At 40.8% G+C, this 14,911-nt stretch overlaps 1 protein-coding gene across 1 annotated transcript in view; it reads left to right on the top strand.

Moving 5' to 3' along the window:
• Window positions 1-14,911, top strand: part of FBXL7 (F-box and leucine rich repeat protein 7) — a 147,222-nt gene that overhangs the window by 121,199 nt on the left and 11,112 nt on the right. The window contains exon 3 of the mRNA XM_066625035.1: window positions 9,278-9,889. Coding sequence (XP_066481132.1) covers window positions 9,278-9,889 — 612 coding nt within the window. The remainder of the gene's footprint in view (window positions 1-9,277; window positions 9,890-14,911) is intronic.

Here is a 14,911-nt window from a genome sequence, read left to right as displayed (position 1 = left end):
CCAGACTTGTTCCCACCTGAGCTCTCCGGAGGGGACCAGAGCACAGCTGTGATCCCCTTCGGAGGGCTTAAAGGAGCTGATCGCAGATTTGGTTATCCGCAAATTTCTGCATCCGCAGGGGTCTGAGAACGGATCACCCATGGATACTGAGGCCCCACCTGTACTTATTTTCTAGTTTAGTTTAAAATAACAGAAGAGAAGAATTGAATAAAGATGTACATAATCTTAGCAGTGGGGATTGGCTGGCATCGATTCTACCACCACCACCCCCGCTGCAGTGGGTGCCATAAATGAAAGTTTACAGTTTTTCCAAGTGTAAAGAAACATAAAAAAATAAAGCTTTGAACAGACAAACAAGAAAGGCACTTGGAAAGAAGGGTGGAGTAGAACAGCCTGCTTGAAGAGGCATAGGGTGGAAGGAGGAATAGAAAAAGGCAATGTCCATTCAATTCAGAGACATTAACTGTACACTTGGAAGCTAAGCAGGGTCAGGCCTGGTTAGTACTTGGATGGGAGACTGCCTGGGAATACCGGATGCTGTAGGCTTATACCATAGTCTTTCGAGACTGAAGGTTGCCAACCATTTGAGGAGCAAAGCCAAGGTGCAGGGAAGCAGAGCTCACTCCTCTGCGAAGAATCCTAGCCCTGGTCATGTTTGCAACTATATCCATAGTCAGGATCTCTGTTCACCCTGAAGGCCTCTGTCTCAAAAGAAAGGTGCTGAAGTCCACAGTGGCAGGGGTAGGTTGAGATCAGGGCCATGTTGGGAGCCAAATTTCCAGGTTGCCTCTCCTGCCCTGGACTTTCTCACACAAAGTAAATTCTGCCTGTCTGCTCGGAAACCTTTATTTTCACTTGTGGGACCATATTATATGTTGTGTATTTCTATCAAAGAACACTTAACTGGACAATGCTTTGCTGTCTGTAGATAAACCATTCTTCCAAGTAATTAGATTTATTCTCTTTATTATGTAATTTCTGCAAAATTACAGTTATTTTTTTAAAAAGTCAGTTTTAGAAACTGCAAGATTTCTTCTCCACCCCATATTGTGTGCATTTTAGCTCAAATGTATATATAAATGCATTGCTGTGCCTGATAGTTGTATTCTGTAGGAATGTCTATCTTCCCTCTGTCTCTTCCAAGGAACTTTGCAGAGTTGCTGTGCTGGCATCCGTGAAGATGCTGATGCAAAACCAAAAAATGTCTTGGCAGACTCAATATATGCAGATTGCTGCTTTTTGTTTGCTAAACAAAGGCAACTGTGGTATTTTTAGTTCTATTCAAAATACGGGAAGCAAAAATTGTTCTTGCCAAGTGGCAAGGGACAAAACTGGCAAAGGGAGAAATTATTTCCAGATCTCTACAAAAGAATTTGAAGTCTACATTCACATGTTCTACTTCAGTCTGGTGGGTCATTCTATCCCAATTAAAGGCATCATGGCTCTTCTGTCTCATGGTCATGTGATTGAGTTCATGCCCCCTGGAACATGCACTGTGGAGTGTTCAACACAGCCAGGGGTATAAGAATCTCAGAGTTTTTACTAATGGCTCCTTAAGGTGGTCTCTCTTTGTGAGCCCAGCATGTCCACTGGGCTCTGATTTAGGAGACCAGTTAGGTGGTTTTAATACAGCAGTGTTTCTCAAATTGTGCATTGGGACCCAGTAGGTGGGTTGCGAGCCAATTTCAGGTGGATCCTCATTCATTTCAATATTTTATTTTTAATACATTAGACTCCATGCCACCATGGTCTGTGACTGCATTTGGGGAAATGTTACAGACCTGTACTTTTAACGATCTACTATGTATATTCTTTTAACAATGACAGTGAATGGGACATACTCCTGGGTAAGTGTAGGTAGGACTGCAGCCTAAGATTGTTAAAATTTTCCTGCTTGATGATGTCACTTCTGGTCATGATATCACTTCTGGTGGGTCCCGACAGATTCTAATTCTAAAAAGTGGGTCCTGGTGCTAAATGCAATACAATAACCACTGCAATACAGTATAACCTGTGCAGTACATAATGGCAGAGTGGTTCATGCTGTTTAGGTCAACTGCCAGTTCTCTGTGTTGCAACAAACTTTTGTAAGGGCCACATTGGCTATATAGTGTATCCAGTTGGTTTTCTACAAGGAGCTGTAGGTGAAAGATGTACCTTAGATTTTCAGGAATGCTTTCAGTGCTACCAGTTGTAAATTACAGCATTCAATTGGGGAGGGGGTGGTTGGGAGGCTATAGTGTGGAAATTATAGGTATCTTTTCTGGGCTGACTGATGCCATCAGAAGGTGGGTGTGCTAAAAATCTCATCTGCCCTATTCAACCACATCCACCATGTTACCTTCACACAGCTCCTCCTATCCATGTTTTCCCATTTTTCACATGAAAGCACTGTGAAGGCTAAATCAACTGTGAAGGCTAAATGGAGCTATCATGTTTGGGGACAGTGCAGTGCAGGACTAGAAGAAGTGAAATTGCCCAAGAGCACAAGACTAAAGTGAACCTGGGCCCTATGACACCAAACCATTCAAATCCCAAAAGAGTCATTCTTCAAACACAGGAATCCAGGATATTCATTTCTCTCCCCGATTCCACTAACTAACAATTCCCTGCATTAACTGTCCCCAACAAGACAGAATATCCCAATTTTTCTCAGTCATGACATCCTTATCTTCCAGCACAATTCTATGCACGTCTACTCAGTATTACGTCCCATGTTAATGTTCAGTGGGATTCAGTGTTCAGTGGGGCTTACTTTCAGGAAAGTGTTCATAGGATTGCAGCCTGTGTCAGTCTTCTTTAACCCATGCATACATCCAATGATGTGGTTTTCACTCAGCTCAGTGCTAGACAGGCCACAGGATATGGTGATTGCATCTGGCCTCAATGCCTTTAAAAGAGAATTGGACAGGTTTCTGGGGGAAAAAAGTCCATCACAGTTTACAAGCCGTGATAGGTATGTGCAACCTTCTGGTTTTAGAAATAGGCTACCTCAGGATGCCAGGTGCAAAGGAATGGCAACCAGATTAAGGTCTCTTGTTGTCTTATATGCTCCCTGGAGGCATCTGGTGAGCCACTGTGAGATACAGGAAGCTGGTCTATATAGTCCTTTGGCCTGATCCAGCAGGGCTCTTCTTGTGTTCTTATGTAGGCAGCCCAATCCAGACCTCGGACTGAGCTGGAACAAGCCCCCCGCACCAGCTCCCAAGTGTCGCAAATGTGCCATAAGACACATTTGGACTGACTTAGGAGTTAGCTGGGCTGATGTGGAGGCCTCTGCTGGTTTGCCAGGGCCAGATTCAGCCGCTGTGGAGGCCAGATGAGGCATGTTTGCGCTGGGCAGCTCATGGGGTGGGAGAGGGCAGGAAGGCACTCCAGGGTGAGGAGGGGACATTTTCTGATGAGGGAGAGTGTCATGGGAGGTGGATCGGATCCAGGAGGGTGTTGGATTGGCAGCGGCAGCACACACCAGATCCGAATGCTTACACAGGCTGTTCAGGTTTGCACCAGTTATATAGCTGGTGCAAATTTGAGTAGACCCATAGGGGAGGGAAAATATCCCCTTACCCCAAGGTCATCTCTAACCTGTGCTGGATATAGCGCCAGCCACTTGACCTGGCTGTACCAGCACAAGTTACGATAGTGCCCTCAAGTCAGCTTTTTCACTTCATGAGTCTTCCTCAGCTCATATACAGCTCTATCTGTTCTCCAAGCACCACCACCAGTTTAAAGAGGTGGGAGGTCAAAACATGAAGCTTAAAATGGGCAGCTGCTGGCCTGTCAGCAACCACACACTGTTGCTAAAGTGAGCCGGTGTGCCTGCAAGCCCCCTCCCCAGCTGAACTGCAGAGCTGCACAGGCACCCATGTGTTCAACAGGGCTCTGTAAAGGCGGCAAGGAGCGAACCCTGCAAACCCTCTTGATGCATCTGTGCAGCAGTTCCACTCAGTGCCTTGAAAATACATACGCACGCGCGCACGCACACGCACACACACACACACACACACACACACACACACACGTATTCTCTTCCCAGTGAACGGAATGAATGAGAAACATCAACCTAGAATGCTATCAATGCACTTCAGTGTTACATTTATAGAAAGTGTTGGCTGAAGACAATAGTGGTAACGTTTTCATATGTTAATATATGACACAGCCGTGTGTCGGTTTATGCACACTTCCCACCTTCTCGTCTCTATGGCACTTAAAATCTTTGCATCTAGTACTGAGGATGAGAACTTGCAGCACTACAAAGTCACACATCTTCCATCCAGCAGCTACCATTGCTATATACTTGTTCCAGTGACAACAAACAAGCCATAGAGTTAGGAGGAAATATACTTATAATCATCATGCACAAAAGCATTGATTATCATGGAGAAATAAGCAGTGGTATACTTTTTCAATTTGGAGTTCTTGTGGTTGGCATAATATAAACACACATTCCAGGATTTTAAACAAGTGTTGCAATTAAGTGCCTGTATAAAACAACCAATTATATTGTTTGTGGGGGGGGGGAGGTTTAAGAGTGCATTAAACTACCCTCAAGCTAAAATTAACTGATAGCACACTGTCATTAAACACTCTTGTTCTTTGTGTAACTGTAATCTAGTGGCTAGGACTTCGTACATACCAGAGAGTTTAATTCAGAGACACCTGCAATTTAACAACCATAACCATCATTCATACAGTGGATTTGAAGTGCTCAAACTGTTTCACATACATTATCCCAGTAATCCTTACAACAGCCTTGCCAGATAAGCCAGTGTTAGTTTCTTGAGAGTGCAGAGGTGATGGTGAGTTTGAGGCAATAATGCAGTGGTTCCCAGCCTTCTTTTGGTTCCCAACCTTCTTTTGGAATGCTACCCCTTAAGGAAAGTAGCAACCCAATCAGGGCCCTGTAGTGCCGTTAGAACAGCACTTGCAGTTTTTGCTGCCACCACCACCACCCACATATAAGTAAAAAACCTCTTGGGGGGGGGGACACTCCATGGTCCAGACAGAGTGGAGTTGAGTGCCAGGTCAAGTAGCTGAAGAAGAGAAAGCCAGGGGCTGAAGGAAGTCATGATTGTGGACAGGCAGGGGTTTGTGTACTGGTGAGGTGAGGCAAGGCTGAGACATGTTGTTGCTCAGTTGAGCACTGTCACTCTGACTAAGAAATGTGGAGCACTTGGACTTGGAGCAGTTTTTATACAGGGCCAGCTGACCTCTCATGGTTCCTCAGGTCACCCAAGTCCTGATTTTGACGATTGTGTGAGTTGCACTGCTCTGGTGCAAACATCATGCATGGAAACCCAATATGCTTTGAGTCAGAATCAGTATCCTAAAGAAATCTGTTTCATTGTCTTGGACTTATTTCAAACTTTCAAGCATTGTTCAAGAAACCATGTCTGGCAGCAGCTCTTCCCAAACCCCTTTGCACCCCAGGTGCAATCTTAGGCTGCTGTTGGCCTGTTTTCAGGGGACCCCTTACAGGGTTGACTTATCCAATAGAAAACCCCAACATATCTGCTGTGGAACCTCAAGAGAGAGCAGTGGCCAGGCTTGTTGGAACTTATTGCTGTTGTTCGCATGAACTGAACAAACTCAACTGTAGCTTACAACTGCACATCAGAGAGGAAAATCTATCATAGAAGACATTCTGCCTTTCAGAGAAGCTTGTTAGCCATTAACCTGTCTTCTAGTAGAGGAACCTTTTGTAGGCATCAGAAGAGTCCAAGGGTTCCCTGAACATAAATCTCTGTACTGCCTAGTTTGTAGTCCTTCTAGATCAGGGGTGTCCAAAGTTTTTGGCAGGAGGGCCACATCATCTCTTTGACACTGTGTTGGGGGCCGGAGAAAAAAAGAATTAATTTACATTTAAAATTTGAATAAATTTACATAAATTTACATAAATGAATATATTAAAGATGAACTTATATGAATGAATGAAGGTCTTGCAATAGCTCCAGGCCTTTAAAAGTCCTGGCACAAAGCAAGGCCACTCTTTCCTTCACTGCCACTGTTGCATCACAGACATGAAACAGCAAGCAGTGGAGGGAGCCCTCATCCCACAGCTCACGCGAGAGGTCAAACAGTCGCCCTCATGCTGAGAGCAATTGTATCGGGCCAGTGCAGACTCCAACACATCTCTGGAGGGCCAGAGGCTCATTGGAGACCGGCGGCTCCCTGAGGGCCGCATTGGGAGTCCTCGAGGGCCGCAAGTGGCCCCAGGTCCGGGGTTTGGGCACCCCTGTTCTAGATAACCACACACATACACACTGACACTGCCCAAATGAGAACATTGCACACAAACCTCCTTAATTACAGCTGCTAAATTAAAGCTCCTGTCTACTGAAGGAAAGGAGACCTGGCATGCAAGAGTCATACATAGCAGTGCTACATCTAGCCATCCTGGATGTTTTGTGGTGCTCGGGGAGAAGTGGCACATCCTTGCACCAGGTAATAGCAGCAGTGCAAAGCCATAAAGAAAAAGATCAAGGACCCTAGAAGTACACCCCCTCACTCACAAGATAAAAAGGTCAACACTTCTTTAAAGCTGCCACTGTCCAGTGCTTGCAAGCCTATTTCCTTGCTTCTTTGCCAAGACCTGATTAAGCAATTTAGAAGGAAGCCTCTCCCAATGTTCTGCTTTAAATTATTTGCTTTCTTTAATGATGGCTAATGAAAAAAAAAGTCATGAGTGGAAAGAGAACATAGGACTATGGCTAATAACCTCTGTTCCAATCCTCTTGTGGCTCTGTAACCCTTATGTCAGGATAATAAATACCAGAGAACAGATTTATTCATAATTAAGTCTTGTGCCTCAACTGCACATTGTTCTACTTGCTGTATTGTCAAGTAGCTCTGCCTGTAGAACTGCTTGAAATTTCCCTCTATGAATCTATTGGCGACTGTTATTGGGCTATGATTGATTGATGCTGGCTAGAATATCTATCCTTGCTTAGGTTGGGTCTTGTTAGTAGTAGAAAAACCTTCCTTTTGAACCTTGATCTGCCATTTTAGAAACTTGGTTGTGCATTGTTTTGTCACCTCATCCCATCTCATCCAATCTTGTTCATACTTGAATTGGCCTTCCAGTACATCTGTGCACTTGTCTGAATTGTCTGCATTCAGAAGTTGCTTCTTGTTCAAGCTGTGATAAAGTTCATGATTGGTTAACCAAATTTGTGAGATCAGCTATGAGATTAGATGAACATATAGCCTAGCGCAGGGGTGCTCACACTTTTTTGGCTCGAGAGCTACTTTGAAACCCAGCAAGGCCCAGAGATCTACCAGAGTTTTTTTTACAATGTTTGCGCCATCATAACATATAACATTTATGTGTACAATGTTTGTTGGTGTACCTTGAGCCCCACTGAGTATAACAGGACTTACTCCTGAGTAGACATGCCTAGGATTAGGCTGTGAGACTGCAATCCTAGCCACACTTACCTGGGAGTAAGCCCCATTGAGTACAATGGGCCTTACTCCCGGCGTTTCCTCCCAGAGGCACCTGAAGGGGAGGGTTGGCACTCCGCGATCTACTCATTTTGCCTCGCGATCTATCGGTAGATCGCGATCCACCTGTTGAGCACCCCTGGCCTAGCGGTTGTTGAGGCCACAATATTACAAATCATGCAAACTATATATGATTGCTTTTCTGCACAGTTTTGCTGACCCTTCTGTTTTAACGGTGTTAATGGTAATAATGATAGTAATTCTGCAGTATAGGATATCGTGAACTGTGCCAATTTCTGAGCCTACCTGGGTTAGAAGAGAAAAGTGGAATATAAGATGATCTGCAAGTTTTTTGTAGCCATTTTGAATATGCTGCATGAAGATACATTTGAGTGAATTGAGGATGATCTGAACAATGGAAATTTCAGACGAGGTGGTAAATCCATTTTCAGGTACTGAGAAAGTTGGGATAGTGAGCTATAAAATGACATTGAAATGAAATGAAGAAATTGTACCAAGAGTTTTGGTTACAAAGGGAAATTTCTGATCACTATTCTGCACTGTTGACAGTGGTGAAGAAGCTCTTTGTTGCATTTCCAGCATCATATTTGGTGGAACATGGTTTTAGTTGGTCATCCAACTTTTCTCCAAGCAAAGAAATTGACTCCAGATTAGTAAACATTGTGATTTAAGGGCCAAATCCTTTCCAACTTTCTGGCATGGATGCAGCTGCAATGGAGACCTGAGATAATTGAATAAATGTTCCCTTACCTTGAGAATGCCTCTGTGACGGCTCCCCCAGTGCAGGATGCAGTGCACGTCCTATTTGCATGGCTGCATCATCACTGGAGAGTTGGAAAAGATTGGGCTCTTTGACTCCTGCTAAGCAACTTTAAACAAAATGTTGGGAATTAGTAAAACTTCATCAAGCCATCAAGAATTGACTGAAGAGTGAAGTACAGTGGGCTCTCCTTATCTGCATCCACAGATGCCTTCCCATGCCTTGAAAGGCTTCCAGGATGTGACTGGAAGCAACTTCTGGTTCATGTCCACAACTTCCAGTCACATCTGGGAGGTGTTCTGAGGTGCGGGAAGGTCCGGGGATTACTGTATTCCCCCCACCCACCCAGAACAGCTCATGGATGTAAACCGGCAGTTGTTTCCAGTCGTGAATGGGAGCTGTTCTGATGCGTGGGGAGGCCAATGATTGGGCTGTGCTCCAGGTGACCCTGCCCCACTTTGGGCTCTAACATCCACAGATTTTGGTATCTGTGGAGGGTCTAGAATCAATCCCTCATGATTACCGAGGGTCCACTGTAGTTACGAAATGTGGTATCTAAGATTTTTGCTAAATGACTATCTAAAAAGCTGGTGTTTCTGGATCAAGTTCATCGATTTTGTTGATTTAATTAAACAAAATGTTTTAGTTCGATTTTGAATCAATGTAAAATTAATTGTTACTGTTTTGAATTTTATTGTTATATTCCTTAGTGGGCCACACAAACCACTATTCTGAATAATGCTTTTTATAGAGTAGGGTAGGGTAGGGTATGTTGTAGATCCATTTATGGAACCAATGTGTGGTGGCCAAGTTTGAGATCCAATGTTCTGAAGTTATCTTAAGCATTATCCTTTTTTCAGTCATGACTGTGACCTTGAAAGCCATTACCCAGTATCAAACAATACCACTGTAAATGTGTACAGAATCTGGCTCTCATGCACCTAACATTCTTAAGATACAGTGTGAAAGAAAATGGGGGAGCCTCTTTCTGCTGCAGAATTTGGGTTCTGTCAATAGCATGCTTTCATCTGTCTATGCTTTGGTTTCTTTCAGATTCCGACCTGAGCATGCGCACTCTCAGTACGCCCAGCCCAGCGTTAATATGTCCACCCAATTTGCACAACTTCCAGAATGGCAGAGGATCTTCCACATCTTCCTCTTCAGTCACTGGAGAAACCATTGCAATGGTTCACTCGCCTCCTCCAACCCGCCTCACCCACCCGCTCATCCGGTCGGCCTCCCGCCTTCAGAAGGAGCAGGCAAATATTGACCGGCTCCCGGACCATTCCATGATCCAGATTTTCTCCTTTTTGCCCACCAACCAGCTGTGTCGCTGTGCCCGTGTGTGTCGTCGCTGGTATAATCTTGCTTGGGACCCGCGTCTTTGGAGGACTATTCGCCTGACAGGCGAGACAATCAATGTGGATAGAGCTCTAAAGGTGCTGACTCGGAGACTTTGTCAGGACACACCTAACGTCTGTCTCATGTTGGAGACAGTAATTGTTAGTGGCTGCAGGCGGCTCACCGACAGAGGACTTTACACCATTGCTCAGTGCTGTCCGGAACTGAGGCAGTTAGAAGTGTCAGGTTGCTACAATATTTCCAACGAAGCAGTCTTTGATGTAGTTTCGCTGTGTCCAAACTTGGAACACTTGGATGTTTCAGGTAATATAATTTTTTTTAAGGATCTTTGTGATGGCCTGCATGAAGCTTTGCTAACAGAGCTTGTGCTGATCTCTCCAAATAACCCTGTGGTTAGAACAGGTGGGTGTGTTTTTTCTTCATGCATTTGTATATACATTTTATTGAAATTTTCACAATACATTATATCTATAGTAGATCCAAAACATCAAGTTTCAATTCACTCCTTACATTTCTACATATTTTTCTTTACTTCAATATAAATTTCATTTCCACTTCCCCCTCCCTCCCCACCCCGGACTTCCCACAACGTTTTTACCATTTATCATTTTATTTTTTTACCAAGATAAACTTTTGTTCATTGTATAGTTCTTATTAACATTCTAATAACATTAATGAACCCTTGACCTTCCAATTTTTCTCCGAGTAGGCTTCAAATTTCTACCATTCCAAATGAAATTTCTCTAGCATTTCATCATTCAAACTTCTCGTAATTTTATCCATTTCCATCATATATATCATCTTTTGTAGCCATTCGTCTATATCAGGCACTTTTTCTTGCTTTCCAATACTTCGCATATATCATCCTTGCTGCTGTCACCATATACCATAATAAAGTTATATCATTGACTGCTATTACCTCTAAGTTTAAACCTAGCAAGAACAATTCCAGACTCTTATAAATTGTGTATCTTAATACCTTCGTGACCTCTATAAATATCTCTGACCAGAAATGCTTTGCTTTTTTACAAGTCCACCACATATGATAGAAAGACCCCTCATACTCACGACATTTCCAACATTTGTTAGATAACTTATTATTCATATTTGCTAGTTTTTTTGGAGTTAAATACCACCTGTACATCATCTTATAACAATTTTCATTTATATTATTGCATATCGAGATCTTTAATGATTTCTTCCAGAGATGCTCCCAAGATGTCATCATTATTTCTTTATTTACATTCACTGCCCACTTCACCATTTGTACTTTTACAAGTTCATCTGCAGTGTACCATTCATTTATCAGTCTGTAAATCTTTGAAATTTGCTTTTTCTTTTCTCCCAGCAGTATCTCTTCTAGTTCAGAATTTTTCCCCTAAAACCAACAGTTCTCTTATCTGCATCAAATAGGTCTGTCTGTACCCAAACCAGTCATACCTAAAAGTTAAATCGTCCTTTTTCTTTAATTCCACCTTCCCTCCCTCCATGTCCAAAATATCTTTGTACTGTAACCAATCTTCTCCTTGAGAGGTTCATGTCGGTTTTATAACTTCCGCTGGAACAATCCATAGCGGCTTTTTTTCTCCCAGGCATTTTTTATATTTTTCCCAGACCATAAAAATACTCCTTCTTATGAAATGATGCATGAAGTGTCCATCCATTTGTTTTTTCCCGTACATCAAATATGCATGCCACCCAAAAATCTTGTCATGACCTTCTAAAGATAAAAGTTTTCTGTTTTTTAGATTTAACCAGCACCTTCATCTTAATTCTCGGTTTTTTTCCCGCCCACACAAAATTCAAAAGCTTCCTCTGCCAATGCTCAAACGTTTTGAAGTCTCTAATTATCGGTATTGTTTGTAAAAAGAACAGGATTCTTGGTAGCACGTTCATCTTAATCACAGAGATTCTACCTAGTAATGATAAATTCAACTTATTCCATCTTAACATATCCTTGTCGATTTGTTTCCGCAGTTTTTCATAATTATTTTTATACAAATCTATATTCTTCATTGTTAACTCCACCCCTAAATATTTCGTTCTTTGCACTACTTCACATTCGATCAGGTTTTCTATATCTTTTTGTTTATCTTTACTGACATTTTTACATAGAATCTTGGACTTTGATTTATTTACATAAAAGCCTGCTAAATCTCCAAATTCCTTTATTTTTACTAACAGATTTGACAGTGATTTCATTGGGTTCTCTATTATAAACAACACATCATCTGCAAAGGCTCTATATTTATATGAAAAACCTCTACATTTCAAACCTGAGATTTCAGAGTCCTCTTTGACCTGTAAAAATAAAATTTCTAACACCATTATAAAAAGCAATGGAGACAGAGGGCGCCCTTGTCTTGTACCTTTTTCAACCTTAAATTTTTCTGTGTTGTCAGAGTTTACAGTCAACGAGGCTCTCTGGTCACTATATATTGCCTTAATTGCCTTTGCAAAGTTCTCGCCCAAACCCATCTTGTCAATTAATTCCAACAGGAAGTCCCAATTCAGATTGTCAAATGCTTTTTCAGCATCAACAAAAAAAAAGGCAACTTCTTTCTCTGGGTGCTTGTCATAATATTCTACAGCATCTATCACCATTCGCAAATTATCTTTTATTTGCCTATTTGGCAAAAAACCTGCTTGTTCTTCCGATATCAGCTCACTTAACGTTTCCTTCGACCTTTCCGCCATTATCTTTGCAAAAAGCTTCTAATCATTGTTTAAAAGTGAGATAGGTCTATAGTTCTTGACATTTGTTAAGTCTTGCGCCTCTTTTGGTATCAAAGAAATATTTGCTTCTCTCCATGTGTCTGGAATAGATCCCGTTTTTAAAATCTCGTTCAGGAGACTCTCTAACATGACCACCAGGTCTAATTTTAAAGCTTTATAGAATTTTTTCGTTAGGCTATCTGGGCCGGGAGCTTTTCCCAGCTTGGTATCTTGTATGGCTTTCAATATCTCCATTTGTGTAATCTTATCATTTAATCTGTCTTTCATTTCTTCCTTTATCTTTGGCACATCTAGCTTTGACAAATATGTCTCAATTGCCACCTTGTCTATTTTTTGCTTTCCATATAATTTGGCATAATATTTATAAAACTCGCTTTTTATTCCATGATGATCCACTATATCTTTACCATCTTGACAGATCTTCGTAACAATTTTTTTCTCTTTTCTTTTCTTCAATTGCCATGCCAAATACTTCCTTGGTTTATTTCCTCCTTCAAAAGATTTTTGTTGGAGTCTTTTCAAATTCCATTCCATTTCTTTTAATGCTAATGCATTTAGTTGTTCTTGTAGAATCTTTATTTCTCTTAATATAGACTTTTCCCCTGGCCTTCTCTTTAAATCATTTTCTTTTTGCTTAATTTTCTCCTGAATGTCTTTATACTTAAATTCTTTTTCTTTTTTCCCCCAACTATTTAAACTTATTAGGTTTCCTCTTATCACAGCCTTATATGCATCCCAAACCTTCCTAATTTCTACATCATTGTCCATATTAGCTTGAATGAAGTGTTTGGTCTCAATCTGTAAATATTCAACATTTTTCTGCTTTGTTAATAAGTCTTCGTTAATTCTCCATATCTTCTTTCTAGCCTTCGTTGCTGCCTTCCATATCATTGGATTATGATCAGAATTCTGCTTAGGCAGTATATTTACACTCTTAGTTATTAAGGTTAACTCTTTAGACATCCAGATCACATCTATTCTCGAAAAAGATTCATGCCTTGCCGAATAAAATGTATAATCTCGCACTCCTTGATTTAATTTCCTCCATATGTCTTCCAAGTTTTCTTGCTCTATCAATTCAAAAAAAGATACTGGTAGTTTGCCTTCCTTTCGTTTACTTTTAGTCTTCCTGTCTAATTCTAAATCCACAACTCCATTTAAATCTCCCATCAATATTGTTTGTTCATAATAGATCTGACCCAGATCCAATTTTAACGCTTCAAAAAAGCCATCCTTAGCTCCATTTGGTGCATATACTCCAACTAATAATGTCTTTTTGTAGTTCAACATAACTTCTATTGCCAAATATCTTCCTTCTGCATCATTAAAAATTAATTTTGGTTCTAGCTCTTTCTTTAAATACATCACTATTCCTCTTTTTTTTTTATTTGTTGCCGAGATAAATTCTTCCCCCAAATTCTTATTTTTCAAAAGTTTATAATCCTTTTTACAAATATGTGTTTCTTGCAGCAAACAATATTTGCCTTTTGTTTTTGTATCTAATGAAAAATTAATTTTTGTCGCTGTGGTGAATTTAGTCCATTCACATTCCAAGAAATTAGTTTGTATTCCATCGTTGATATAAAATTAAACTTTATTTCTTTTTTAGTCCAAATCTTCTTTATTAGTCACCAAAAAATCTTCCATCTCCCTAACTGTTTTAATTGTAATCCGTGCACCCTTCAAATAAAAACTTAATCCTTGTGGAATTTCCCATCTATATCTTACGCCTTTACCTCTCAACTTGTCTGTCAATTTTCTGTATTTTTTCCTATCTTGCACCACTTTCCTTGGTAGTTCTTTCATGATCCCAATTTCTACCCCTTTTACCTTCAAAGGGTCCCTATAGTGCTTTCTCAATATTTCTTCTTTAGTTCTCTTTGTTATTAATTGCACTATTATATCCCTAGGCAGGTTCTTTTGGTGGGCATACTGGGAATTTATTCGGTACACCATGTCACATTGATATTCCATTTCCTCAGGTTGTAAATCTATAAATTCTGCCAAGATTCTAATAACTTCTTTTCTATCTTCTTTTGTATCTTCCATTAAATTCTCTGGCACACCTCTCAGCCTTAGATGGGTCTCCATAGCATAACATTCCAATTTCAGCATATAATCTTCAAATCTCTTAGTATCAGTAGTCACTCTGTCAATCTTTCCCTCTGCTTCTTGTGTTTTCTTTTCCATATCTTGTACTTTTTGATTTACTGTCTTCAACTCAACTTTAACTTGTATCACTTCATTTTTGAGGTCTCCTATCAATCCTTTCATTCCGTCCATCATTTTCTCCATATTTTCTGTTATTTTGGTACACATTTCTTTCATAGAGTCATTAAGTTTCTTCTCTAAACTTTCCATTGCCATTTGCAGATCTTTATCTCCCTTTTTTGCCATTTTCGAGCTGCTCCAGGTAAGTGCTCTTTGTCTCTCTCTAAAGTCATACGAAATGTAGCAAGCGTTTCCCTATCAAAACTCAGTATTTCCCACTTTCTATAATGCTGTATAGTCAACTTAATATTGACATTAAGTTTTCCCTTAGTCAAAATGGCGGACGTGACTTCTTTGTAGTACTCTTCACAAAATGTC

The sequence above is a fragment of the Tiliqua scincoides genome, chromosome 4 (assembly GCF_035046505.1).
Source record: "Tiliqua scincoides isolate rTilSci1 chromosome 4, rTilSci1.hap2, whole genome shotgun sequence".
Classification (NCBI taxonomy): domain Eukaryota; kingdom Metazoa; phylum Chordata; class Lepidosauria; order Squamata; family Scincidae; genus Tiliqua; species Tiliqua scincoides.
The sequence above is the reverse complement of the archived record's forward strand: the minus strand, read 5'-3'. Positions and strand labels throughout refer to the sequence as shown.